General features: G+C 61.3%; 1 protein-coding gene across 2 annotated transcripts; it reads left to right on the top strand.

Annotated features, from left to right (window-relative positions):
* The first annotated feature begins 6,483 nt into the window (after nucleotides 1–6,483).
* SLC25A23 (solute carrier family 25 member 23) lies at nucleotides 6,484–25,489 on the top strand. Of its 2 annotated transcripts, XM_065419456.1 has the most exons (11): nucleotides 6,580–6,669; nucleotides 10,018–10,026; nucleotides 11,026–11,152; nucleotides 17,576–17,663; nucleotides 18,094–18,205; nucleotides 21,744–21,902; nucleotides 22,395–22,547; nucleotides 23,006–23,113; nucleotides 23,841–24,008; nucleotides 24,414–24,564; nucleotides 25,305–25,489. In XM_065419456.1, the coding sequence occupies exons 1-11, from the start codon at nucleotides 6,646–6,648 to the stop codon at nucleotides 25,487–25,489; spliced, it is 1,284 nt and encodes a 427-aa protein (XP_065275528.1). In that variant the 5' UTR covers nucleotides 6,580–6,645. The 2 variants fall into 2 exon arrangements, with proteins under 2 accessions (XP_065275527.1, XP_065275528.1); XM_065419455.1 differs by lacking the exon at nucleotides 10,018–10,026 and having other exon boundaries at nucleotides 6,484–6,678.
* The last annotated feature ends 415 nt before the right edge of the window (nucleotides 25,490–25,904 follow it).

The raw sequence follows: 25,904 nt of genomic DNA, 5'->3' as shown, positions 1-25,904 counted from the left end.
ACGAGTGGAGTGTGGTCTAGTAGGTTAGAGTAACAGGGAGGCACTGCGGGGAGCCAGGACACCTGGGTTTTAATCCTGGGTAGGGGGGAGCATGGGTCTAGTGGCTAAAGTAGGGGAGAATATGAGTCAGGGCACCTAGGTTCTATGCCCAGCTCTGCTACTGATTTTCTTTGTGCAAGTGACTTTCCCTGTCTGTGCCTCAGTTTCCCCCTCTGTACACCAGTGCTGACGACCCTCCTTTGCAAAATGCTTTGAGATCCATGGAGGATGCGGGACACTATAAGAGTGGAGTCTGATCTTGCCCTGTCAATGTTTCTCTGCTAGGACTCAGAAAGTCCAGGCTAAGGGACCAGTCAGTCTCCGGCCCCGATTCTGATCTGAGCACAAACCCAGATTAAATCCATTTACTTCAGTGAGGTTACTCCAGATTTACACCAGTGTCAATGAGTCCAGCATTAGGCCTTTCCTCTTGAACCCTCCTGGTGCAATTGCCGTGAACGGAAGCCAGTTGTGCTACATGCCACATTTTCCTTGTGGTCTGTGGCCAGGCAAACAGCCCGTCAGACCATGCTGGCTACTAGCCAGGGCTGGATCAAACAAGCCATGAAAGGCTCTGTCCCTCCTTCCCAGCAGCAGCTCGTTATCCTGAACCTCGCTACTCCTAATTCACTCCTCTTGAGGTCCCCGTGTGCTGTGATCTGCAGAGAGCTGGCTGCTCACGAGGGGCTGGCTTACTTCTTGATTTCCACTTGATGACTTGCAGGAAGAGAGAGCTCGGGGAGGAAGAGGAAGCGGAAGCCTGGTTTGGGGGATAAGGCTAGCCCTCAAGAGAGCTGGTTTCCATTCCCAGCTCTTCTGCAGATTCTTGGGGTGAGTCATGTCATTGCACCATGCCTCAGTTTCCCCATAATCCTTCCTTGGTCTCATTCGATTGTCAGTGCTTGGGGGAGGGGACACTGACTGTCTCCCTGTGGGTGCATTTTCACTTGGAATAAGGGCAGTGTCAGCTAACAGGAGGTCAGATCCATGGCAGTTTGTAATTTTCACATGAGTGAGACTATGGGGGTTTCCTAGGGTTTACCTTGCCCCGATAACTCATGTGAAAACTACAAACCCTAGCTCTGCCCTGTGTTAGCCAAAAATAATCCGTAGCTCTCCTTGTCAGCAGAGCTCAAGGTGCTTTACAAAGGAAAGCAGGAGCATTATCCTCATTTTACAGATGGGGAAACTGAGGCACAGAGCAGACCTGTCCCAGGGTACCTCACAGGGCCAGAACCCACACCTCGGAAGTCCCACTCTAGTACGCCATCCACTATGCCACACTGCCTCTCCAAGAACACACCTTTCTTCCGAGTGAAGACAAGGCCTATATGGATGTGCAGCCCCCTGCACCGTGAAGCCCTGATCTCAGCTGGGTTCTGGAGGTGAAATTTAATGCACATAATTAACAACATTCAAGGAAATACCTGCCCACTGTTATCTTTCTATGCCACAAGGATCTGCCACCATAATCTGTATTACCCCAGTCACGGCCCAGGACCCCATGGTGCCAGGCGCTGTACATTATTTATTAGGTGTATTACGGTAGCTCCTAGGAGCCCCAGTTATGGCCCAGCACCCCGTTGTGCCAGGCGCTGTACATTATTTACTAGATGTATTACAGTAGCTCCTAGGAGCCCCATCCCTGGCTCAGCACTCCGCTGTGCTAGGCGCTGTACAAACACAGAACTCAAAGACAATCCCTGCCCCCCAGAGCTGCCAATCTCTCTATAAGACAAGAGATAACACATGGAAACAGACAGACAGACAGTGGGAGCACAAGGAAACAATTCAGTACCGGTCAGCGGACACACGGTGGTCTCAGCATGCCCGCGGCCTGACCTTTGTCCGGATTTCTGGAGGCATCCCAGGTCAGGGGAGTTTTAAGGAGGCGTTTGAAGTCGGACAATGTGGTAGCTTGGCAGATGTTTACGGGGAGCGGCTCCCAAGCGCGAGGGGAAGCTGAGGAACCAGCATGAAGGCCCAGATCCTTGAAAATATTTAACTGCCCTGGGCATTCGGTGCCTAAATCCCTGTGAGGATCTGGGCCTGCGGGGCAGGTTGAAAACGATTGTAGCCAGTAGGTGACGGAGGCTGGTGTCACGGGCTGATCGGAGGCGGGAGCCGGCCGAAGGAGATGGCCAGAAAATAATCGGTGTAATAAGATGTGGTGCACGCTCTGGGAAAATCAGAGAGCTGCGGCTCTAAGCCCATGCTTTCTGCCTGGAAAAGCCAAGAGGCCAGGGTAATCCGTGCCCCTGTGGGGGACTGCTCTCGGCTAAGAGCTGCTAAGGAAGTGGAGCTAATAGGGAACATTGGCTACAGGGTAAAACCATTTGCAAAGGAAGGTAAATACTGAGAGTCAGGTAATAACCAGACCAGCCACCAGCACTTCCTGCCTTCCTTCAGCTGATGCACAAAGCTGGAGCGGCGGGATTGTGTAAAACAGGCGGGTAGCAGGGCCACCCGTGGGGGGGGGGGGGGAGGGAGTAAGTGGGACAATTTGCCCCGGCCCCACAGGGGCCCCCACAAGAATATAGTATTCTATAGTATTGCAACTTTTTTTTTCTGGAAGGGGCCCCCACAAATGCTTTGCCCCAGGCCCCCTGAATCCTCTGGGCGGCTCTGGTGAGTAGTGTGGTTAAAAGTCAGGACTCCTGGGTTCTCTTTCCAGCTGTGGGTGTGGAGTGGGGTCTCGGAGCAAGGGTCTGGGCATCAGGACTCCTGGGTTCTATTCCCGGGTCAGGGGAGTGGGAGCTAGTGGTTAGAGTAGGGAGGGGGGCTGGGAGTCAGAACTCCTTAGTTCCTTTCCCTGCTCAGGGATGGGAATAGGGTCTAGTGGTTAGAGCAGGCTGCAGGGATGGGCGCCAGGACTCCTGGCTTCAACTCTGCCAACACCTCTATGCATGACGGTAGGCACGTCGTTCCCCCCCCCCCCCGCCTCAGTTTCCCCACCTGTAGAACGAGGACAGTCAAGCTGCTCCAGCAAGGTTTGCCACGCGCGTGGGATCCTGGTGCTAGGGGGCTGCAAGCCCCCCCACTCCCCCGGTTTCTGGAGGAGAGGGGGAGACCTACATGAGTGCCCCTGCCGCTTTAAGACCCAGTCTGCGTCATTCTGGCCCTGGCTGTTATCCCCGCCCGGCGGCCGAAGGGTTAACAGCGGCTCGCCGGCCGCCGGGCTCTTTAGGGCAGCGAACAGCTGGGAGGGGGACAGGAGGCGACTCCACCAATCAGGACCTGGGAGGAAGCAACCCGGGGGGGGGTGATATTTGGTTTCACGTCTGCCTTCTGCGCCCGAATTGAGGCGGGAGGGTGCACATGCATTATTCCAGTGGGACCTGTCTGCTTTCCCCTTCTACTCCATGGGTCCTGCCAAACCGCCCCGCAGGGGGAACAAAACAGCCCATTCAGGGCATTGCCAGGGGACTTGCGACAGCAGGGATTAGACCCATTTATGAAATCGTGGCACCAGCAGCGGGCATGAAACATTAAAGCCCCCGTGACCGGCTAATGCACTACGCTGGGATTAGCTTGGGCGTCAGCAACCGGGGTGCAGGGAGGTGGGCTGGGCAGCTTTCACTGCCACCAAGAGCAGCTTGCAGGCTGGCTCCCTCGCAGGTGTCAGGCGGGTGACGGGGGTCCTACCTGCCTCGTGGCTTCCATGGGAGTTTGGGCCTTGGCAAGTGAGGCCTAGACGTTTTCCCAAGGCAGGTGGAGCCCTGCAGCGATGAAGCCTTTAGCCTTGCATTTCAGCACAGTTGTTGTGCCTGACCCCAGAGGTGGCTGCATTTCAGTGCTGAGTGAGTGATCTCTGTGCAGGGTCGCTGTGCGGCTGTTAAATAGCTGCCGTGCCCCACCCCAGAGGTGGCTGCGTTTCAGCGTAGGGCAAGTGATCCTCGTGTGTCCTCTTTGCTGTGCACCTGCTAATTAGCTGTCATGTCCCACCCCAGAACAGGCTGCATTTCGGTGCTAAGCAAGCAATCTCTGTGCAGTGTCACTGTTTGACTGTTAAGCAGCTGCCAGGTCCCACCCATGAAGTGGCTGCATTTCAGCACTGAGCAAGTGACCCCCTGTCCTGTCCCCGTGCCTCACCCCACAAGAGGCTGTATTTCAGCTTTGGCAAGTTATCTCTATGTAGTTCTGCTATGCAGCTGTTAAACCGCAGTCGTGTCCCACCCCAGAGGTGGCTGCATTGCGTGTGATGCTCCTGGTGACTCATTTTGCTTGTGCGAAGTGTTTTGGGATGGGAAGTGTGACATTTCCAGTGCAAGGAACTTGGCACGAAGTTGCATTTCAAGAGAGACCGGAATCAGGGCTGCGGCCCACCCTGCTAGCTGTGACAGCTGGCCTGTTCCTGACCGAGATTTCAGAACCACCAACAAAGACGTCCTGTCTCTTCTGGGATTTGCCGGGAGCCCAGCACCTTCTGGCCCCAGGACTTTAGGGGTTTAGTCTGTGCTGGGTGGATACCCGTGCAGTGTGGATCTGACCCATACAGCTCTTCGTTATGGGCCCCATGCTGGCGACAGCAGGTGGTTTAAGGAGTGTCACGGAGTGTGGGGGGACACAAGGCCCTGCACCCCCGGCTTCCTGCGATTCACCATGACTCTCAGCCAGCCAGTAAAGCAGAAGGTTTATTTAGACGACAGGAACACAGTCCAAGACAGGGGGTCTTGCAGGCACAGACAATAGGATCCCCCCCAATTAGGTGCATCTTGGGGTCCCAGGGCACCACAGCCCCTTGGGGGGTCAGAGCCCCGTCTGCCTCCCAGCCATTCCACCAGCCAGCTCTGAAACTCCCCCCCCCCCCGCAGCGACCCCTCCCACAGCCTTTGTTCAGTTTCCTGAGCAAAGGTGTCACCTGGCCTCTAACCCCTTCCTGGGTTCTCATGTTACATGCTCCGGTATTCTCCCTCACGGCCAGTCTCCCATCCCCCAATGCAGACCATCCTAGCCACACTCCTCTGCCTTCCCAGCCAACACTCCCCACTCAGCATTCAAAGACCACATTAAGAACAGTCCCCGTTGGTCACAAGGAGCTCCCAGTTTGGGGAGATTCTGGCTCCATTTTCCCGGCCTTTGACATGCAAAAATAACTGGGGACAAGGTCCAGGGTTAAGACAGGCGGCCACATGCACGCAGTGGGCCACATCCCTCGCTGCTGTCAATGGGCAGCGCTCCATTGGCGTCAATAGGGCCAGATCCCCCGCTGGTGTCAATGGGTGTGGCTCTGTTCTGAATGAAGCTTGGCTGACTTGCACCCACTGGGGATCTGGCCCAGCAGCTCATGCTCCGTTCCCCCTGGGGTGCCAAAGGAGTTAGCTGAGCAGGGACGACCCCATGGGCAGTAACTGGCCAAGCCCTACACGCCCATCCCCGCTGGGCCTCCACGCTCCTGCCCATAGGGGACCCTTTCTCCGGGTAAGCCAGGCCTCTGGTGTCCCTGACCCATCAGGGCCATGGCCTCTCCGCTGTGGCTGCCAGCGCAGGGGCTGGCTAGCACCGATCACAGGGGGGAGAAGCTGAGGCCCCCCCAGGTTTGTTTCACATGCAGGCTGCCAAGCAGCCCTGGGCTGGGAACAATCCCGTATCCCCTACTAGCAGCCCAGCATGAACGTCTCCACAACCCGCTCTCTATCCAAAGGGCATGTGCCCTGGTCATATAGGGAGACAGTGGCAGAGCCAGGAATGGAACCCAGGAGTCCTGGTTCCCAGGCCTACCCTGCTGTAACCACTAGACCCCACTCTCCTCCTGGAGCTGGCTCCCAGCCCCCTGCACTAACCACTAGCCCCCACTCCCCTCCCAGAGCCGGGGATAGGACCCAGGAGTCCTGGCTCCCAGCCCCCTGCTCTAACCACTAGCCCCCACTCCCCTCCCAGAGCCGGGGATAGAACCCAGGAGTCCTGGCTCCCAGCCCCCTGCTCTAACCACTAGCCCCCACTCCCCTCCCAGAGCTGGGGATAGGACCCAGGAGTCCTGGCTCCCGTTCCTTTGTTAACTTTCCCTGGCAGCGGAGAGCTCCTAGCAGAATGGGAAAGGCTGCAGCCTCTCAGAGGGGCCCAGGACTCCTGGGTTCCACATGCCCCCCCCCCCCCCCCGCCCCCGAAGAGCCGTAAGCCAGCGGGTGCAGAGGGGAGAAGCGGCGGGGGCGGAGGGAAGGTGTTTGGGGGCGGAGGAAACAATCTCCGTGGGAGGCGACGGCAACCAGCGCATTGTGACATGCCCTTGTGCTGGCGGCGTTGCTTTTCCCGGAGCCGCCTGGCAGCAGGGATCGCGCTGTCCCAGGCGGGAGCGGAGCCCCGGGGTGCCCGCGGGCCATGCAGCGCCGGGCCGCGCCGCCCAGCCCCAGCGCCCGGGGAGGGGCACGGAGCCGCTGAGACCCCAGCGCTGGAGCCTGGCATGCGGGGTCCCCCCAGCCCCGGGGCTTAGCGGGGGGCACCGCCATGCGGGGGGCCCGGGATGGGGGGCCGGCGCCGTGGCGGGCGCTGTGCCAGGACAGCCGGGACCCCGAGCGCCAGAAGCACTGGGCCGAGCTCTTCGACCAGCTGGACACCAACAAGGACGGGCGGGTGGACATCAACGAGCTGCGGGAGGGCCTGGCGCGGATGGGCATGAATGCCAGCTCCCAAGCTGAACAGGTGAGCCGGGGAGGGGCCCCTGCCGCTGGGGGAGCCAGGGGGCTGAGGGGGCCTCCTCGCTGGCCGGGAGTGTCACAGCTTCACTGTCCAGTGGGGAAACTGAGGCATGGAGTAAGGGGACTTGCCCAGGGTCGTGCAGTGAATCAGTGGCAGGGCTGGGAATAGAACCCAGGAGTTCTGGCTCCCAGCCCCCATTGCTCTAACCCACCAGACCCCCACTCCCCTCTCCAAACTGAGAATAGAACCCAGGAGTTCTGGCTCCCAGCCCCCATTGCTCTAACCCACCAGACCCCCACTCCCCTCTCCAAACTGAGAATAGAACCCAGGAGTTCTGGCTCCCAGCCCCCATTGCTCTAACCCACCAGACCCCCACTCCCCTCTCCAAACTGAGAATAGAACCCAGGAGTTCTGGCTCCCAGCCCCCATTGCTCTAACCCACCAGACCCCCACTCCCCTCTCCAAACTGAGAATAGAACCCAGGAGTTCTGGCTCCCAGCTCCCTCCTGCTCTAACTACTAGACCCCACTGCTTCCCATTTTGGGTACCTCCTGAGCCAGATGCTTTGCCTGGGAAGTGATGGGTCTCCAGTGTGGGGCTGGAAAGTCCTTCCCTCCCCACTCCCGCGCCCCCGGGCAGCAGGAGCAAGAGGCAGAGCTGGGGATGGACAGTGACACTGGGAGCTACTCCCCTCTCCTCCCAGCTCCCTTCCTGAGATGGGGCGAGGCAGGAACCCCGCCCGCTCTGTCCCACTGGTATTCAGGGGGCCCCAGCATCTCCCAGCAGCAGCATCTCCCAGCCCCAGGCCTGGGCTCTCCAGCTGGGAGACATCGCTTTGGCCTCCACATGCCAGTGCATCCAGGAGTGGATGGGCATTGGGGTCCTGGAGTGCAAGGGGGGGATCCCCTCTCCCCCAGCCCCTAAGACTTTGACCCCATTTGTGCCCTTTCCCAAGGAAGAGGGAACTATCAGAGTCCCCTCCGGAGAGCGCCCGCCTCTGGGGAGGGACACTTGGGGCTCCGTGAGTGAGAAGATGGATCCCCCATCTTGCACACAAGCAGGGACATGCTTGGCTGAGGGCACACGGGCGTACACGCACCCCAGCCTGCGTGGCGGGCACAAGCACACACACACGTACGTGCACGTGACCACACGCGTGATGGCATGCACCTACGCAGCTGTCCGCATGCGAACACACATGGGGCGGCTGAGCATGTACGCGAGCTGTACATGGACCTGGGCACCCGTGTGTGAGGGACACTAGGGCGACCAGACAGCAAGTGTGAAAAATCAGGACAGGGGGTGGGGGGTAATAGGAGCCTATATATGAAAAAGGCCCAAAAATCACGACTGTCCCTATAAAATCAGGACATCTGTTTCACGCTACAGGACGCGCACAGGTGTTTTCATGGGGGAGGACATGAGCCCACACCCACTTGTATATGGCTTCCTGTCTCCCCTGCTCTTACCCACCAGGTGCCCCTCCCCTCCCCGAGGAGGGCATGGAACCCAGGAGTCCTGGAGGCCTCCCAATCCCCTTGCTAGACATTTGTCATGAAAGTGCTCCCTTCTATTCAGGGTATTTTGGTCTTTGCTTGGGGTCCCCCTAGCTTTACCCATGGGGGAGGGGGGCATTCTACTATCCCACAAACCACAGGAGGATGTGCAAATACCTATAACTATCTATCTCATAGAGCTGGAAGGGACCTCGAAAGGTCATCAAGTCCAGCCCCCTGCCTTCACTAACAGGACATTTTGCCCCAGATCCCTAAGTGGGCCCCACAAGGATTGAACTCACAACCCTGGGTTTAACAGGCCAATGCTCAAACCACTGAGCACCCCCTCCCTAATGCCCGTGTGTGCACATCTGTTCCTGCGTGAGCTGCCCCATGTGTGGCTGCAACCCATAGGTGTGTCTGCCTGTTTCTCCACATGCAAGCCTGTGTCTGTGCATACATGTGCCCTCGTGCAGACATGTGCCCTCGTGCATGTGCTGCTGTGTCCTCTTGCACATGTGCTTTATGGCCCTGCCTGGGGGTGCCCTCATGCCTGCGTGTGCCCACGTGTCCTCGGGCATGCCTGGGCATGGTCACGTGCAAGCGTGTGCGTGCTCACATGCCCCCGTGCAGCCTCGTGTGTGTGTCTGCGTGTTCATAAACAAGTGCGCTCACGTGCCCCCGTGCACGCACTTCTGTGCTGCTAGACGGCCCAATCTGCCAGGCCCACCCTGCAGCAGCTGGGGGTGGGGAACAGGACTCAGCAGGGCTTTTCCAGCTTGGATTGACCCTCTGGCGGGCTGGGTCCATTCTGTGCCCCCAGTTCTGCCCCCCGGCTCCAGCCAATCGGGTCGGCGGGAGTGCCCGGGGACCCCTCTGCTTAGGAAGCCCAGTGTCAGGGGAAACGGAGCTGGGGGGGTTCCGAATGAAACATACAAACATGGGGAGGTATAAATAGGCCCCGACTCATGTCTCCAGCCTTATTTTTAGCCCATTGCTCCTGGCCTCTTTACTATCACAGAACCGCAGAGGTTGGGGAATCCGCTGGATTCCCCCCACCCCAATCTATCGCCTGTCCCCAAACCCTGAGCTCACAGAGCATTCTGCCAAAGTCACACGGGGAGCTGGTGGCAGTGGTAGGAATAGAACCCAGGCCTCCTGACTCCCAGCCCCCTGCTCTGACCACTAGACTCTACTCCCCTCTCAAAGCTGGGAATAGAACCCAGGAGTCCTGACTCCCAGCCCCCTGCTCTGACCACTAGACTCTACTCCCCTCCCAGAGCTGGGAATAGAACCCAGGAGTCCTGACTCCCCATCCCCTTACTCCAAGCCCTGGATTACCTAATTTCCAGCCTGTCGTGATTGCACGTGCCTGGGAACGCCTCACCGAACAAGTGCCCAAGATGTGCCTTCACATCCGCCCCCGCCCCGCTGCCCGTCTCCTTCTCCGCCTCTCACATGAGCGGCTGGGACGTGCAAGTGAGCCGGACCGGCATGTGGAATGTAAACAGAACAAGCCGAAAATAGCTGGGCCCGATCCAGGCCTGAACCGTGCCCTAATAACGAGGGACACGTGGCAAAGCCAGAGAGGCCAGCGTGGGGCTGTTGGTTCCGGTCACCTGGGCCATGGACCCCCGCCCCACCACAAGGGCCCGGTGGGGTGTGGGAAGAGCACAGAGGGCTGTTATCCAACCCCTGTTTCGGACACTGGTGCTTGAGGCCCGGTGGAATCCAGATCCAAACCAAACCCAGTTCTGGAGTTCTGGGCAAGGGGCAGTATGGGTCAGCGGTTAGGCACAGGACTGTCTCAGGACCATTGGCTAGAGGAGGGGCGTCTGGGAGGCAGGACTCCTGGGTTCTATTCCCAGCTCTGGGAGGGGACTGCGGTCTGGTGATTAGAGTGCAGTTTGGGGGTGGGGGGTGTGACGAAGTGGGGGGTTTTCTTGTTTTCTGTGGCGTTTCAATGGTTTGCATGCGTGACAGGGGGGTCTGCGAGTCAGGACTCCTGGGTTCTCTTCCTGGGCCAAGTCCCTGCCCCACTTTGTGCCTCAGTTTCCCTTGGTGGAAGTGGGGATTCTGGCACTTTGTAGAGCTGGGTTTTGCGTGGTGGTGGAGACCTCCCCTGTGACGCTGGGAACATTTGGGTTGGCCAGGGGCCAGGTGTGTAAGAGGTGGCATCAGCTCAGGTACAATAACCGCTGTGTCATTGTCAGGGGAGACATTCCCAGGGGCACATGGCCTTGGCTTTTCCAGCACGGGCCCTGGTCCACCCTCCTGCCCCTGCCTGGCGCGCATCGGCCGGATGGGGCCGCCCGGAGCTCCCTACGGGTGGGTAACGCCACCCCGCAGGGCAGGGGGGCAAGTCCCTGCAGTTGGCATCCCGGCTCATGGAAATCTGGCCTGCAAACTCTCAATGCTATGGATGCTCGCACGAGCACCCTTGCACATTCAGCTCACTCACAACCTCCCACGCTCACCTTCTCACATACCTGCACTCACACACAGTAACACATGCAACCAATCTGATATTTCCTCCGGGGATACACCCCCCCTCCCCCGTGTGTGTGTTCTGCCACAAACACACCTTCTCCCACAATCCAAGTGTCACACACAGAGGCTGTCCCCTTCCCCCTCGATCCACTAGACCCCACTCCCCTCCCCGAGCTGGGGATAGAACCCAGGTGTCCTGCTCACAGCCCCCTCCTCTGCTCTAACCACTAGACCCCACTCCCAGAGCCAGGGATAGAACCCAGGCGTCCTGCTCCCAGTCTCTCTCAGCAGTGGAGGTGGGATGTTGGGCAGCAGGTCCGAGGTGTGCGGGGCCATCCCATCCTCACGGCCGCTCTCCCCCCAGGAGATCCTGCGCGAGGGCGACACGGACCGGGATGGCGAGCTGGACTTCGAGGAGTTCGTGTCTTACCTGCAGGAGCGAGAGCGCAAACTGCGACTCATGTTCCACAGCCTGGATCGCAACAACGATGGTACAGCCCCCCCGCCGCCTCTGCCCCCCCCCGCCGCCGCCTCCCTTCCCTGCGTCCCCTCCCCCCACTCCCCTACCCCTCTGCCGCTTCCCTTCCCTCCATCCCCTCCTCCTCCCCCGCCTGCCCCCCGCCGCCTCCCTTCCCTCCATCCGCCACCCCACTGCTCCCCCAACCACCCCTCCCTTCCCCTGCCCCCCGCCGCCTCCCTTCCCTCCGTCCCGCTCCCCACTGCTCCCCCAACGGCCCCTCCCTTCCCCTTCCATCCCTCTCTCCACGCCCACCCCCCTGCCACCTCCCTTCCCTGCGTCACCCTCCCCCGCCATCTCCCTTCCTTCCGTCCCCTCCCCACTGCTCCCCCAACCTCCCCTCCCTCCCCCATCCATCCCCCTCCCCACTGCTCCCCCAACGGCCCCTCCCTTCCCCTTCCATCCCTCTCTCCACGCCCACCCCCCTGCCACCTCCCTTCCCTGCATCACCCTCCCCCACCATCTCCCTTCCTTCCGTCCCCTCCCCACTGCTCCCCCAACCTCCCCTCCCCACTGCTCCCCCAACGGCCCCTCCCTTCCCCTACGATCCCTCACTCCACACCCCCGCCACCTCCCTTCCCTCCCCCCCTCCCCACTGCTCCCCCAACCTCCATTCCCCTCCCCCATTGCCTCTGTTACCTTCCTTCTTCCTTCCCTCTGTCCCCCACCCCACCATTCCCCCAACAGCCCCCCTCCCCCTTCCGTCCCTCCCTCCGTCCCGCTCCCCAGTGTTCCCCCAAACTCCCCTCCCTTCCCCCTTCCATCACTCCCTCCGTCCCCCACCCCACTGTTCCCCCGACAGCCCCTCCCCTCCCCCTTCCATCCCCCACTCCACTGCTCCCCCAACCTCCCTTCCCACTTCCATCCCTCCCTCCATCCCCCACGCCACCGCTCCCTCTCCCCCTTCAGTCCCTCCCTCCCATCAGCCCTCCTCTCTCTCTTCCCCCTTCCTTCTTTCCTCTGTTTCTTCCTCCAAACCCTGCCTCCCCCCCGCCCCCCTTCTCTCTCTTTCTGGCCCTGGTCGCTCCAGGCCCTACGCTCAGTAGGGGGGCCCAAGATGGCTCGGAGCTTGGGGATCTGGGCTTGGGATCCTTGCATCTGCTCCCCGCGGCGCCTACAGGGCAGAGAATAGCCAGGGCGCAGAGGAACCTGGTCCCACCCCTCCCCGCTCCACAGGGCCACCCGGCCCCACCCCTCCCCGCTCCCCAGGGCCACCTAGTCGTGCCCCCATCCAGTCCCTGACACTCCCCCATCTGTCCCCTGGGCATGGGGCTCAGATCTGCCGCCTGTGCCAGGGGGCTGGGAGCAGGGCCCATGCGCCAGCTCCACACCAGCCGGGGGGACCCCCCCCTTGAGCTGGGGGGACTCTTCGGGGTCCCCTTTGCACTGCTGGAGGGGCCCGAGTGACGGAGAATCGGGCCTGTCTCGGTCAGTTCCAGCTTCCTTCCCTGGTTCCCTCAGGCCGTCACCAGCCGAATCTGGCTCCCACGAGCCTCCGGGTTGCTTCCTCAAGCAGCCTATTGTGTTTGAAGGGACGATCCTGAATGGGACGGGCCCGGTGCCAGGCTCAGCACCGCCCGGGGCTGCTCCCGTCCCTGTTCACCTGCTGACAGGTGATGAGCCCCTGACGTCAGCGCCTCGATCTTGCTCGTTGTGTCTCTAACAGGAGGGAGTCTAGTGGTTAGAGCAGGGGGAGCTGGGAGCCAGGACTCCTGGGTTCTATCCCTGGCTCTGGGAGGGGAGTGGGGTCTAGTGGTTAGAGCAGGGGGAGCTGGGAGCCAGGACTCCTGGGTTCTATCCCTGGCTCTGGGAGGGGAGTGGGGTCTAGTGGTTAGAGCGGGGGCTGGGAGCCAGGACTCCTGGCATCTATCCCTGGTTCTGGGAGGGGAGTGGGGTCTAGTGGTTAGAGTGTGGGGCTGAGAGCCAGGACTCCTGGGTTCTGTCCCCAGCTCTGGAAGGGGAGTGGGGTCTAGTGGTTAGAGCAGGGGGCTGGGCGCTTGGACTCCTGGCTTCTATCCTTGGCTCTCGCAGGGGAGTGGGGTCTAGTGGTTAGAGCAGGGGGGAGCTGGGAGCCATGGCTCCTGGGTTCTATCCCCGGCTCTGGGAAGAGAGTGGGGTTTAGTGGTTAGAGAGCAGGGGGGAGCTGGGAGCCAGGGCTCCTGGGTTCTATCCCCAGCTCGGGAGAGGATCTGTCTGTCCGTCTGTCTAGGAGCTTCTTCCCCTCTCGGTTGCAGACCGGTTTCCTGTTGTGTCTGGCTGCTCAGGGGGTGGCAGGTGGCAGCCCTGCGTCGATGGGCATGGACGAGATCTGCCCCCCCTAGAGAGACAGGGTTGAGGGTCAAGTCTAGTCAGGTCTAAGGCCTGAGGCTACATAATGAGTGAGATATAAATATGGGGGACTCAGTTACCTTGGGTGTAAACCCAACGGAGTCTTCTTGAAATCAGTGGAGCGACTCCGCATTTACACTGGTGGTAGTGAGACCGGAATATGTCCCAGTAAGTCTAGTGGTTAGAGCGGAGGAGGGGACTGGGAGCCAGGACTCCTGGGTTCTATCTCTGGCTTTTAGGGGGGAGTGGGGTCTAGTGGTTAGAGCAGGGAGGTTCTCAACTCTGGGACCCAGGACTCCTGGGTTCCCTGGGAGCCATGGCTCCTGTTTCTGGCACCATGGGCCCCAATCTCAGTTGAAGGCTTCTGGGCACTACCATAATAACCCCCCCCGTGCCCCTGGCTTAGACGGTCTCGTCACCCCCCTCTCGTCCATGGCCTCCTTGCTGGGACTGCCAGCACATGGGTCCCGTCGATGGGGCCCTGGGGTCAGGAGCTGGACTGAGACCCAACCAACTCGGTCCACATGGCGAAGTGGTGGGCGGGGGCGCAGGGCGTTAGATTGGAAGCAGCTTCCAGCCTGAGACAGGGCTGGATCCGGGCTGGTGCCAGGGAATTAAACGACTCCCAGCCACTTGATCCCCACCCCCACCTGGCTCTTTTTAACCCCCCCTTCCCAGCCAGGAGCTTGTGTGTGGGGGGGGAGTTTGTCCGTCCCTCCCCCCAGCCCCTATCAAGGATGAAGCTGGAGCCCTCGCTCCCCGCCCTGGCCCTTGGGATCGGTCCCCGGGGGTGGGCACCGGCCCGTGATGGGAAAAGGGGCAGGGATGCCGTGCGGTGTGTGGGCAGCGGGGAGATGAGAAGCAGACGCAGCTGGCGTCATGCCCTGGCAATTTTTAGCCTGGAGGGTGGGTGGCTTTTCAGCCCTCCCTATGCTGGTGCTGTCAGCTCGGAGAGACACCTATGGGGGGATAGCCCAGCCTCCCACCCACCCAGCACCCGCAGGGCAAGTCTGCTGCCACCGGGCCTGTGCCAAGCAAGGCTAGACAGGGTCAGGGCTTGGATGGGAGACCCCCAAGTAGCAGCAGTGATGCTGGGGGCTCCCTAGGGGCTGCTTCTCCTCCTGGGTCAGGAATGAGCCAGTCCCTTGGGGGCGCTCTCCCCTGGCACTCAGTGCGAACCCCCGTGTGGCACTAGGGGGCGCTGTGCTTCAGGGTGGGGGCGGCTCTCCCCTCCCAGTCTGGGCAGCGACTGCCGATTCTGTAGCACTTTTGCAAGTGACGTGGGTATTACTGGCCGCGTTCCCTGATTAAATTCCTCTGACCTCAGCTCCCTCCCTGCAGTTTCTTCTTGGCTCAGGATGATCCTTCGCCGCCCGCCCTGTGCTGCAGTGCAGCGCTGGCGTGTGCCGGCAGACGGCCGCCGCATCCCACCCCAGAGGTGGCCGCCTCTCCAGAGCAGGTTGGAAACGATCCCTGCGTCCCCCATGTGCAGAAGCTTGAAGATTTTATCTCACGCTTAGCTACTATGGGAACAGGGATATTAGAACTGCTGAGAGACCGAGACCTCGCGTCGGTACTAATTATTGGTCTCGTTATCATGGCGTCTGAGCGCCTCACAAGCCCCCTCTTCCTGATGGGGGAAACTGAGGCACACGGCACTACGGGAATCTATAGCAGAGCACTGAATTGAACTCAGCTCTGCCAAGTCCCAGACTAGTGCTCTAACCCCTGGGCCATCCTTCCCGCCTACGTAGGGGGTGGGGGATGGATGGGGATAGGTTAGCTCTCGTCTCTCTGGTTCAGGGGTTACTGGGATAATAGTGGATGGATGAATGATCTTGGGATGGGAGTGGCACAGGATGGGTGGATGGGGCTGGCAGAGGGTGGGGGTGGATGGGACTGCGGAGGGTGTGTGGATGGAAGGGGGAGGGATAGCTCAGTGGTTTGAGCATTGGCCTGCTAAACCCAGGGTTGTGAGTTCAATCCTTGAGGGGGCCACTTAGGGATCTGGGGCAAAATCTGTACTTGGTCCTGCTAGTGAAGGCAGGGGGCTGGACTCGATGATCTTTCAAGGTCCCTTCCAGTTCTAGGAGATGGGATATCTCCATTAATTATTATTATTTTATTATTATTATAAGGATGGGGCTGGCACAGGGTGGGTGGGTGGATGGGGCTGGCACAGGGTGGGTGGATGGGGCTGGCGGGGGGGTGGATGGGGCTGCGGAGGGTATGTGGATGGAAAGATGGGGCTGGCACAGGATGGGTGGATGGGGCTGGCAGAGGGTGGGCGGGTGGATGATACCACAGCAAAGCAGACAGCTCCGAGCCCTCTCTCTGTGCCTCGTGTCGTGCAGACCGAGAACTTCCTAGGGCCGGATCCCGCGCCGTCCCCTCCCTGCGCTCTGCCCCGGCTGCTCCATGCGCCTGGGATCTCAGCCCGGCCCCCGCTGGGCTCCTTGCCGCCAGCCAGAGGGCGAAGGGCCTGGCCAGGAAATCAGCTGGGGATTAATGCTAAGGACCTTAGTTCTCCGAACTGAACTGAGCCCCTTATGTAAGAGCCCCACGGAGGCTCCTCGTGGCCAGCACGTGGGGGCGGCTCACGGAGGCCTGCGGCTGTTTGATCTTGGGGATCCCTGCCCAGGTGGGGGTGAGGGCCCCTGAACCAAAGCCTCCGTGGGCCCTGGGCCCCTCCGAGCATGTGCATGGGGTGACTGGCTCCTGTTGTTAGCCCTGGGGGGGGGAGTGGGTGTAAACATGCCACACCCATCAGCTGCCCCTCCGCCTCGCCGGGCAGAGCACCGTCTTGGCAGAGCTGGTCCCCCTGTGGCCATGGGCTGTGCTCAGCTGGGACCCAGCAGCTGGCTGCCCCGTGGGCGGCTTGGGGAGCCGCCGGCTGGTCGATCAGGGTGGCTTTAATCGCTTCACCAGGGTGGCCAGTGAATTGCTGAACCCAGATAAATACATTTCTCTCCACTTTCCCCTCTGTTCCCTTTTTCCTTCTCTTCCTCCGTTTTCCCGTTCCCTTTTTCCTCCTCCGCCTTTCCCTAGGGAGGGTGTTTTCTCAATTATTCTCCAGCCCCCTCTCCTCTCGCACGCTTTCATTTTCTTTTTCTCTCACTCTTTCTTCCAGACAGGATTTACTTTGATTTGCCCTCCCCTCCGTCCCATTCCCTCTCTCCTCTCCTCCGTCCCATTCCCTCTCTCCTCCCCTCTGTCCCAGTCCCGCTTTGACCTCCTCTCCCCTCTCTGGGCTGACCCTCCACCTTTGACGCTCTTCCACCCCGCACAGAGTGGTGCTCGCCGGGCGGGAAGCAGCCCACCGATCCACGTGCGGGTCTGCACAGATGTCTCACCGTGCAGGGCCAGAGACACACGCGTGTTCACGCTCCTTGTGCGCACACACGCCCGTGCCCCACACGCACGCACGGCCCCACGCGCCCGCCCGCAGATGCCCTCCCACCCGGAGCCCAGCTGCCCCTCCCTCCCTGCCCCCATTGGTGCTCCCACCCGCTCGGGACCCCCTAAAGACGCCAGCGGCGGAGCCCAGGGCAGACTGGGGCTGGGGCTCTGGGGGCAGAGCCAGGGCTGGGTGAGCGCCCCCAGCCCCGTTCCTCCCCCTCTGGGCAGACCTGGTGCTTTAAGGAGCTCCCAGCCCCTGGCGAGTTCACTGGCTGCAGCCTGGATTGGCCCCTCCCCGGCTGGCCCCCCCACCCCTCCCCACCCCTCTTCCAGCCTTCTGGGGAGGCTCATTGCCAGAACCTAAGTGTCAGGTCGGCAGATCCCCCTCCCTATTACAGCATGCATGCCCAACCCCCGCCCCCCCCCTCCCCCATGCTCCAGCCATCCCAGCCCCAGCTCTGTCTGCTGATCTCCCTGGGCATGCAGCGTGGGGGGCGTAGAGACACCCCCACACACACCTTGTCACCCCCCCGCCCGCTGTTCTGTTGATCCCCCCCCCGTGTGCAGCTCTATAGCCCAATAGGACCCCCCCTCCCAGCCCCCCCCCCCCCCCGAATCCACCCCCCCACGGTCCCTGCTGACCTGCATGGTCCCTGTGCTTGTGCCCCAGGCCAGATCGACGTGTCTGAGATCCAGCAGACATTCCACGGCCTCGGAGTCTACATCTCTCTGCAGCAGGCAGAGAAAATCCTCCAAAGGTGAGACCAGGGGCCCCCAATTCCCCCCCCCCCGGCCTGTACGCCCCCAGACCCTGCCCCCGCTGTCTGCTCACAACCCCCATGTGCCAAACAAGCTGCATTCGTTACTGCTGCAATCTAGCGGGGTAGAGCAGAGGGGCTGGGAGCCAGGACTCCTGAGTTCTCTCCCCAGCTCCGGGAGGGGAGTGGGGTCTAGTGGATAGAGCAGGGGGGGCTGGGTTCCCGGACTCCTGGGTTCTATTCCCAGTTCTACCATTGATTCACGGGGGGGAGTAGTTCTGTGCTTCAGCTGCCCCTGCCTGTGACTTGGGGATAATAAAACCTGCTCCCCCCCCCCCGCCCCCGGTGAGGGTCTTGCCAGCGCTGGGGGCGGGGGGCAGGGCATGTGAACCGACCCTCACCCTGGGCGCGGCTGTTGTCTGCTCGGCAGCATGGACAAGGACGGCACCATGACCATCGACTGGCACGAGTGGAGAGACCACTTCATCCTCAACCCGCTGGAGAACATGGAGGAGGTCGTCCACTATTGGAAGCACTCCACGGTGAGGAGGGGCTAGAGCCAGTCCCTGGCCGGGAGCCCAAACTCTGCTTCCCAGCTGGGAGCTCCCGGCCGGTCCCTGGAGACCCCCAGGTACCCCTCACCGCCCACCAGGGGCTCTCACTGCCCAGCCAATGCGCTCCATCAATGGGCTGGATCCTATCTCCACCGGGCACTAGGCCGAGACCCACCGGCTCGTGTCACCAACCCGAGGGCGCCTGGCTGGGCTGGAATAGGACCAGCAACCTGGATCCCAGCAGTTGGAGGGACAGGAGAGGGGCTGGGAATCCGGACTGCCGGGTTTATTCCGGGCTCTGGGAGGGGAGTGGGGTCTAGTGGTTAGAGCAGGGGGCTGGGAGCCGGGACTCCTGGGTTCTCTCCCCAGCTCTGGGAGGGGAGTGGGGTCTAGTGGTTAGGGTAGGGGGCTGGGAGCCAGGACTCCTGGGTTCTCTCCCCAGCTCTGGGAGGGGACTGGGATCTAGTGGTTAGAGCAGGGGGCTGGGAGCCGGGACTCCTGGGTTCTCTCCCCAGCTCTGGGAGGGGAGTGGGGTCTAGTGGTTAGGGTAGGGGGCTGGGAGCCGGGACTCCTGGGTTCTCTTCCCAGCTCTGGGAGGGGAGTGGGATCTAGTGGTTAGAGCAGGGGGCTGGGAGCAGGACTCCTGGGTTCTCTCCCCAGCTCTGGGAGGGGAGTGGGATCTAGTGGTTAGAGCAGGGGGCTGGGAGCAGGACTCCTGGGTTCTCTCCCCAGCTCTGGGAGGGGTGTGATGTCTAGTGGCTAGAGCGGGGAGCCGGGAATGGGGACTTATGGGTTCTGTTTGCGGATCTGTGAGGGGCATGGGGTCTAGTGGGTTAGGGCAAGGTGGGGTGGAGGGGCCGGTGGTAGTCAGGACTCCTGGGTTCTATTCCTGCCACCAAGGTGCTGAGCAGTCTCCTTGCTCTGGGTTCTGTCCGCGGCAGAGGGGACCACAAAGCAGCTCAGTGACTCAGACCGAGCAGCCCCCCTACCCCCACCTCCTCCTCCGGGGACCTAACCCGTCCCTTTGCCCGATCCCAGGGGAAAAGGGGGCAACAGCCCCCTTCTTAGCAGGTGCCCGGAGGCCAGGGCAGCTGGGAGGAGGCCAGGGCTGTTTCTCTGCTGGGCTAATCTCAGCTGGTGAGCAGCAAACAGGCTGAGATATATTTAACCCTGATTTATGAGCTGTGGAGAGGAGGGGATCGCTCCAGCGTTGGAGCTGAAGGCTGGGACTCAGGATTCCTCGGTTCTATCTCCAGCTCCAGGAGAGGAGTGGAGTTACAGCGGGGGGCTGGGAATCAGGACTCCTGGGTTCTATTCCTTGGCTTCGGGAGCTGAGGAGTGGAGTCCAGTGGTTACAGCAGGGGGGCTGGGAGTCAGGACTCCTGGATTTTTTTCTTGACCTCGGGCAAGTCCCTGCCCCGCCCCGTGCCTCAGTTTCCCCCACCCCATAAAGGCAAGCGGTGGGATGAGCTAGAGGGCAAAGCTCTGTCCAAGTCCCTCCCCCACCGCAGAGTCCCCTAATCTCATTAGAGGGATTTCTAGGAGGCTTTATTGCCTGCCCTGCCCTCCACATCCACTCTCACCTTCCTCCGCTCGCCCTGCCATGGAGGAACCTTCCTCAGCTGCAGGGGATCCAGCTGGTGCCTGCCGCACCGTGATCCACAGGGCCACTCTCGGGGGGCTCCCGATGCTGGCCGGGCTGTGGGAGGCTGAGCAGAGACGCCCCCGGGGCTTGGAGTCTATCCTGGGGGATCCCCAACGGGTAGGACATTCACCCGCAACTCGTCCATCCCCCACTTCCTGCCAGCTGGACTCATTAAACAGCGCCTGCGTGCTGGGAGACAGGACTCCTGGGTTCCCAGCTCTAGGAGGGGAGTGGGTCTAGTGGTTAGAGCAGGGGGAGGGAGGAGGGGGGGGCTGAGAGCCAGGACTCCTGGGTTCCATCCCTGGCTCTGGGAGGGGAGTGGGGTCTAGTGGTTAGAGCAGGGGGACTGGGAGCCAGGACTCCTGGGTTCCATCCCTGGCTCTGGGAGGGGAGTGGGGTCTAGGGGGTTAGAGCAGGGAGAGGTTAGCATTCAGGATTCTGTTCCCAGCTCCGCCACTGTCTCCATGTGCGACGCTGGCCAGGTCCCTTCCCCGCTCTGTGCCTCAGTTTCCCCATCTATAATGGCGACGATCCCCTACCTTTGCGAGGCGCTTGGCAATCCATCTGAGCACGGGACTCAGTCAATAGGAAGCCGTGTTATTAGGGCTCCAGGCTGCCACAGGGGCATCTCAGGGGCTTTGCGCACCTGAATTTTTAATGCTACCGGAGGCGGGCTCCGGACCCGTTGCTGCATGGCTCTTGCCGTCCGTGGGCTCCCTCGGCATGTGGGCCCAACGGGTGGTGCCCGAAGGAGACTCCTGGCACGCGGCAATAGAAATGGCTTAAATCCTAATTCTGGCTCCCCCAAGAGGGGAGCAGCCTGGCTCTGTATGTAGGCTACTAGTCAGTGCCTGGTTTTGGGGTCCCGTAGCATGGGGGAGGAAGCCAATGGCCATTTCCTGCTGCTCAGAGGTGCCAAGCCCCTGTAACTCAGCCGGAGCTCAGATTCCCTGGCCCCCCCCGAGGCCCCCAGCTGCAGGTGGCTTCCCGTCGGCAGTGAGTTGGCTCCCAAAGGGCCTGTGGGTGGCTGCAAGGGGGAGCTGACTCTGAGCCAGGCAAGGAGGTGATTCCCCTTGGGGGGGGCCAGTAACTGCCCGTGGAAGGGGGAGAGCCAGGGTGGGGACGGGCTCTGGGGGTCCGTCAGTACCGGCCTGGTAGCCCCTGTTATCAGAGCGTCCCCCCCGCCCCGCTCGCTCGCCTCCCTGGGGGTGTGAGACGTGACGACCAGCCGAGCTAAATTAAACCCGACCTTGGACAAGCCGCAAGGCTAGCGTGAGGCCGGATTAGGTGATGGTGTCGGGGGTGGGGGGAGAATTTCCCTCTAGGGGGCCGGGTGCTGATCCAGCCCCAGGGCCGGAGGGTGGGGGACTGGCTGGCTCAGGGGGGGCAAGGAATGGGCCATGGGGCGTTTCCCCTCTAGGGGGCGCTGGCTCCAGGCTGTGGTACCCAAACACCATCACCTGCCGTTGGCCTGCCCTTAAGGAGGTGCTTGGTTCTCATCCCATTCCCCAGCTGAGGGAACATGTCGCCCTCACATGGCATCAGCCCAGCGCTAGCTGCCATGCCGGGGACCAGCCTGCTGCTCCCCTGCGGGCACCTCCGTGCTGAATTGTACACGGCCTGGCAGCTAGAGCCCTGGGCAGGGACTTGGGACACCTGGGTTCCGTTCCTGGCTCTACCTAAATGGGCAAATCACTTCCCCCAACCTCTGTGCCTCAGTTTCTCCATCTGTCAAAGGGGGTAAATGTTACTGATTTCCCTTGTGAAGCACTTTGAGGTCGGCTGCTAACAGCCAGGGGGAACTGTTCTTTGGGTGTTTCCTTCCAGGGCTTTGCACGGCCCTTGGGGTTCTGGTTCTGATCCGCTCGTCTCTCCCGGCAGGTCCTGGACATCGGCGAGTGCCTTACGGTCCCTGACGAATTCTCCGAGAAGGAGAAGAGGACGGGGATGTGGTGGAAGCAGCTGCTCGCGGGCGCCATGGCTGGGGCCGTCTCCAGAACGGGAACCGCCCCGCTGGACCGGCTTAAAGTTTTCATGCAGGTAAGTAAAAAAGGGCTCCCAACCTATTGCTCAGGCCGTGGCTATAGGGAAGTGGGCGTTATGCACCTGAATAGCCTGGCCCTGCAGTGACACCCATGGGCATGGGCAGGGGTGGAATGTAGCAGCCGCTGGGCATTGGTACAGCACGGCACAGCTGATGGCTGCCCCCCCCAGGGGTGCCACAAATGCACCCCATAATTCTGCATGCAGTTCTGGGGCACCCCATCTCCAAAAGGACATTGCAGAAGGAGAGGGGGTTTGGAGATGGGCAGTGAGACCGAACGAGGGCCTCACCCCAGAGGTGGCTGCATTTCAGCACTGAATGTGCAGGCTCGGTGCAACATTGCTGTGCAGGTGTTCACCAGCTGCCGGGCGCCACCCCAGAGGTGGCTGCATTCCGCGAGGCCGGGGTTCCTAACCAGGCTGGGCATCCAGCCCCTCCAAGGCAGGGCACCCTCCCCGGGCACTCATGCTGCGGCATCTCCGGTGCAGGTTCACGCCTCCAAGACCAACAACATGAACGTGTTTGGGGGGCTGAAGGGCATGATCCAGGAGGGGGGCGTCCGCTCACTCTGGCGCGGCAACGGGATCAATGTGCTGAAGATCGCGCCTGAGTCTGCCATCAAGTTCATGGCCTATGAGCAGGTGGGTGCCGGGGGCACGGAGCCCCGGGGGAGGGGCGGGGGGGGAGGAGTACAGATACAGGGATGTCAGGGTGTCTCCACTCCCCTCCTCGAGCTTGGGAGAGAACCCAGGAGTCCTGAGTCCCAGCCCTCCTAGTCTAACCCACTAGACCCCACTCCCCTCCCAGAGCTAGGGAGAGAACCCAGGAGTCCTGAGTCCCAACCCCCTTAGTCTAACCCACTAGCCCCCACTCCTGTCCCAGAGCTGGGGACAGAACCCAGAAGTCCTGGCTCACGGTCCTATCCCCAAATGCAGACCGTTTCCCCCCTCCCCCAGAATATCTTTCCTGTGGGACTACAGCCTGGGACCCCATGGTACGACCCAGCCCCTGCCTTTGCCCACTAAAAGGTGGGGCGGGGATCGCAAACTGGAAAACGCCTTCTGGGCACAGGCGATTGATCTGCTGTTTCTCATCCCAGATCAAGCGGGTGATTCGTGGGCAGCAGGAGACGCTGCGGGTGCAAGAAAGATTTGTGGCCGGCTCACTGGCCGGTGCCACTGCTCAGACAATCATCTACCCCATGGAGGTAAGCCCCTCCCCCTCCCCCATGGACACTGAGCCACCTCTAGGGGGCACCAATCCAGGGTTTGCATCCAGCGCGGTAGCTACAGCCCGGCCGCCTTGAAAGCTCCCCTGTCCTGTATGAAAGCAGGGACTTTGGGGTGTTATCAGAGGTTAAGGCATGGGCCTGCCATTCAAGAGACCTGAATTCAGGTCTCAGCTCTGCTACTGCCTGGCTGTGTGACCTTGGGCATGTCCCTCAGCCTCCTTGCCGCGGTTTCCCTAGCGGTACAATGGGGATAATAGCAGCATGAACAATGAGGGCACTAAAGATTGGGAAAGGTCAGAGACTGCAGTAATGGGATAAGTACCCACTCGCTGTGAGGGACTCGGTAGGAATGGCTATCGGGACATTAGCACCAGTGCCCAGGCCAAATCCCAACTCGAGAAATGCCGTTCTCTCCCCCTCAGTCCTTCCGGTGATTCCTTATTTCAGTCCTAAGCTGCTCTGTCAAACAGTTTTTCTGCCCCACCCCAGAGGTAGCTGCATTTCAGTATTGGGTGCGCCCGTGCTATGTGGTTGCTAGTCAGTGGTCGTGCCCCACCCCAGAGGTGGCTGCTTTTCAGTACCGGCTGAGCCATTGCTACGCTGCTAGCCCGTGGCTCTGCCCCACCCCACAGGCAGCTGCATTTGAGTGGCGGGCAAGGGCCCCTTGCCATTCTCACGATCCTGAATGAATCCGTTCCCCCAGGTGCTGAAGACCCGGCTGACCCTGCGGAAGACGGGTCAGTACTCGGGGGTGGCCGACTGCGCTAAGAAGATCCTGCAGAAGGAGGGAATCCGGGCCTTTTACAAGGGCTACCTGCCCAACGTGCTGGGCATCATCCCCTACGCCGGCATCGACCTGGCTATCTACGAGGTCAGGGCCCGCGGGGGCACAGGCCTGCAAATGAGATGGAGGGGGTGGAGCCTGTTTGCCGATACGCTCCTCCCCCACCGTTGGGTGTAGGGGTCTGAGAGCTGAGAATGGGCATACTTGTCACATGCTGGAGTCCTGACTTCCAGCCCCCACCCCCCGCTCGAACCACTAGACCCCACTCCCCTCCCAGAGCTAGGGGTGGAACCCAGGAGTCCTGGTGCCCCTGCTCTAACCACTAGGCCCCATTCCCTTCCCAGAGCTGGGAGTGGAACCCAGGAGTCCTCACTTCCAATCCCCCTGCAGCCCCCCATCCTTGGCAACTCCCATCCCTCTGCTGTAGCCCCCCCCACCCCCCCAGCATCCATCCACCCCCTCGTCAGCTCTTCTCTCCTCCCCCCCGTGCAGACGCTGAAGAACATGTGGCTTCAGAAATACAGCAGGAACACAGCGGACCCCGGCATCCTGGTGCTCCTGGCCTGCGGGACGATGTCCAGCACCTGCGGGCAGATCGCCAGCTACCCCCTGGCCTTGGTGAGAACCCGGATGCAAGCCCAAGGTGAGATCGGGGGACATGCACTGCGTGAGGGATGCCTTTGGGGGGCTGGGGCAGTGGCCCAGATACCCCGGGGATGGGCATGGCCTAAGGACTCGCAAAGCAGAGGAGATTTCTGCATCCCAGGGCAGGACCCACAGCCGACCCAGGTGCATTATGGGCTAGGAGAACCAGTGGTCCAATCCCCATGGGCCAACAGACCAGGCAGCCAGGGTGGTTGGGGGACCAGCCGCAGCCCCTGTTCTGGGCTCCCTGCTTTCCGGCAACGGGGTCTTCCTCTCAGTGCACGGCAGGCGCTCAGCACTTCACCTGGCCCAGCGCCTGGGGGCAGATCCGTGGGGCAAGGGGCAAGTGGGAGTTTAGTGCCGGTCAGCTGCAGCACTAGGACGAGCCGTCCCCATGCAGCAGGGCTGTGCCCAGGTGCCTCACCCCAGAGGCAGCTGCATTTCCATGCGGGGCAAGCCATCCCTTTGCTGCGTGGCTGGGTCCCAGCTGCTGCGCAATGCAGTCACCATATTTGGGACCCTCTGCCTGGCTCCCTGTGTCAACAACTCATGCTTCGCCCCGTGGGCCCTGGGGAGCAGAGAATAGCTGTAGCACGGCATACTCTGGCAATGCCCCCGAGCCCCCGCTGCATGGGGGGCTGGGAGCACGGCTGGGGCAAGGCTCCCTAAAAGCTGGGAGGGGTCAGGTGGAGGTGACAGTGAGTGGCAGGACCTGACCGGGACCCCTTCTCCCCCCAGCCTCCATCGAGGGCGCCCCGCAGCCCACCATGCTGGGCCTCTTCAAGCACATCCTGTCGCGGGAGGGGGTGCTGGGCCTGTACCGGGGCATCGCCCCCAACTTCATGAAAGTGATCCCGGCCGTCAGCATCAGCTACGTAGTCTACGAGAACATGAAGCAGGTGCTGGGCGTGACGTCCAGATGAACCCGCCGGCCCGGCGGGGCCCGGATGCCCCTGCCCCACCGCTTGCCCCTCGCCCCCTCGCTGCGCTTTGGAGGCGGACAGAGCAGGATCGGGGCCGGGGTGGGGGGGCGGCTCCGGCTTCAGGAGCGTTAAGAGGGACGCTGAGAGATCTCAGCTGGACCCCCCACACACACACACCTGCTCCGATGCAGGAGGCCTGAGCCGGTCCAGAGGACCAAACCCTGGGGTGTTGCCTCCAAGCGTGACCGGAAAGGAGAACCCCTCACCCCAACTCTGCCACTCAGAGCATGTCTGCGGGGGGCCCCTTTGCCAGTGGGTGGGAGCAAGGAGCAGACCCGGGGCGTTTGGGGGGAGGATTAATACAGGTTTTGACTAATTTTAGTTTGAGACTTGACAAGCTCCCCTGCCCCGCGCC

The sequence above is a fragment of the Emys orbicularis genome, chromosome 19 (genome assembly GCF_028017835.1).
Source record: "Emys orbicularis isolate rEmyOrb1 chromosome 19, rEmyOrb1.hap1, whole genome shotgun sequence".
Classification (NCBI taxonomy): domain Eukaryota; kingdom Metazoa; phylum Chordata; order Testudines; family Emydidae; genus Emys; species Emys orbicularis.
Note: the sequence above shows the minus strand (reverse complement) of the source record. Positions and strands in the feature narration are given on the sequence as shown.

Coding starts and splice junctions, on each gene's coding strand:
- SLC25A23 (XM_065419455.1), top strand. CDS start 6,484: ATGCGGGGGGCCCGGGATGGGGGGCCGGCGCCGTGGCGGGCGCTGTGC. Junction 17,664..18,093: donor GCAGAGAAAATCCTCCAAAG/GTGAGACCAGGG, acceptor TCTGCTCGGCAG/CATGGACAAGGACGGCACCA. Junction 22,548..23,005: donor AGTTCATGGCCTATGAGCAG/GTGGGTGCCGGG, acceptor TTCTCATCCCAG/ATCAAGCGGGTGATTCGTGG.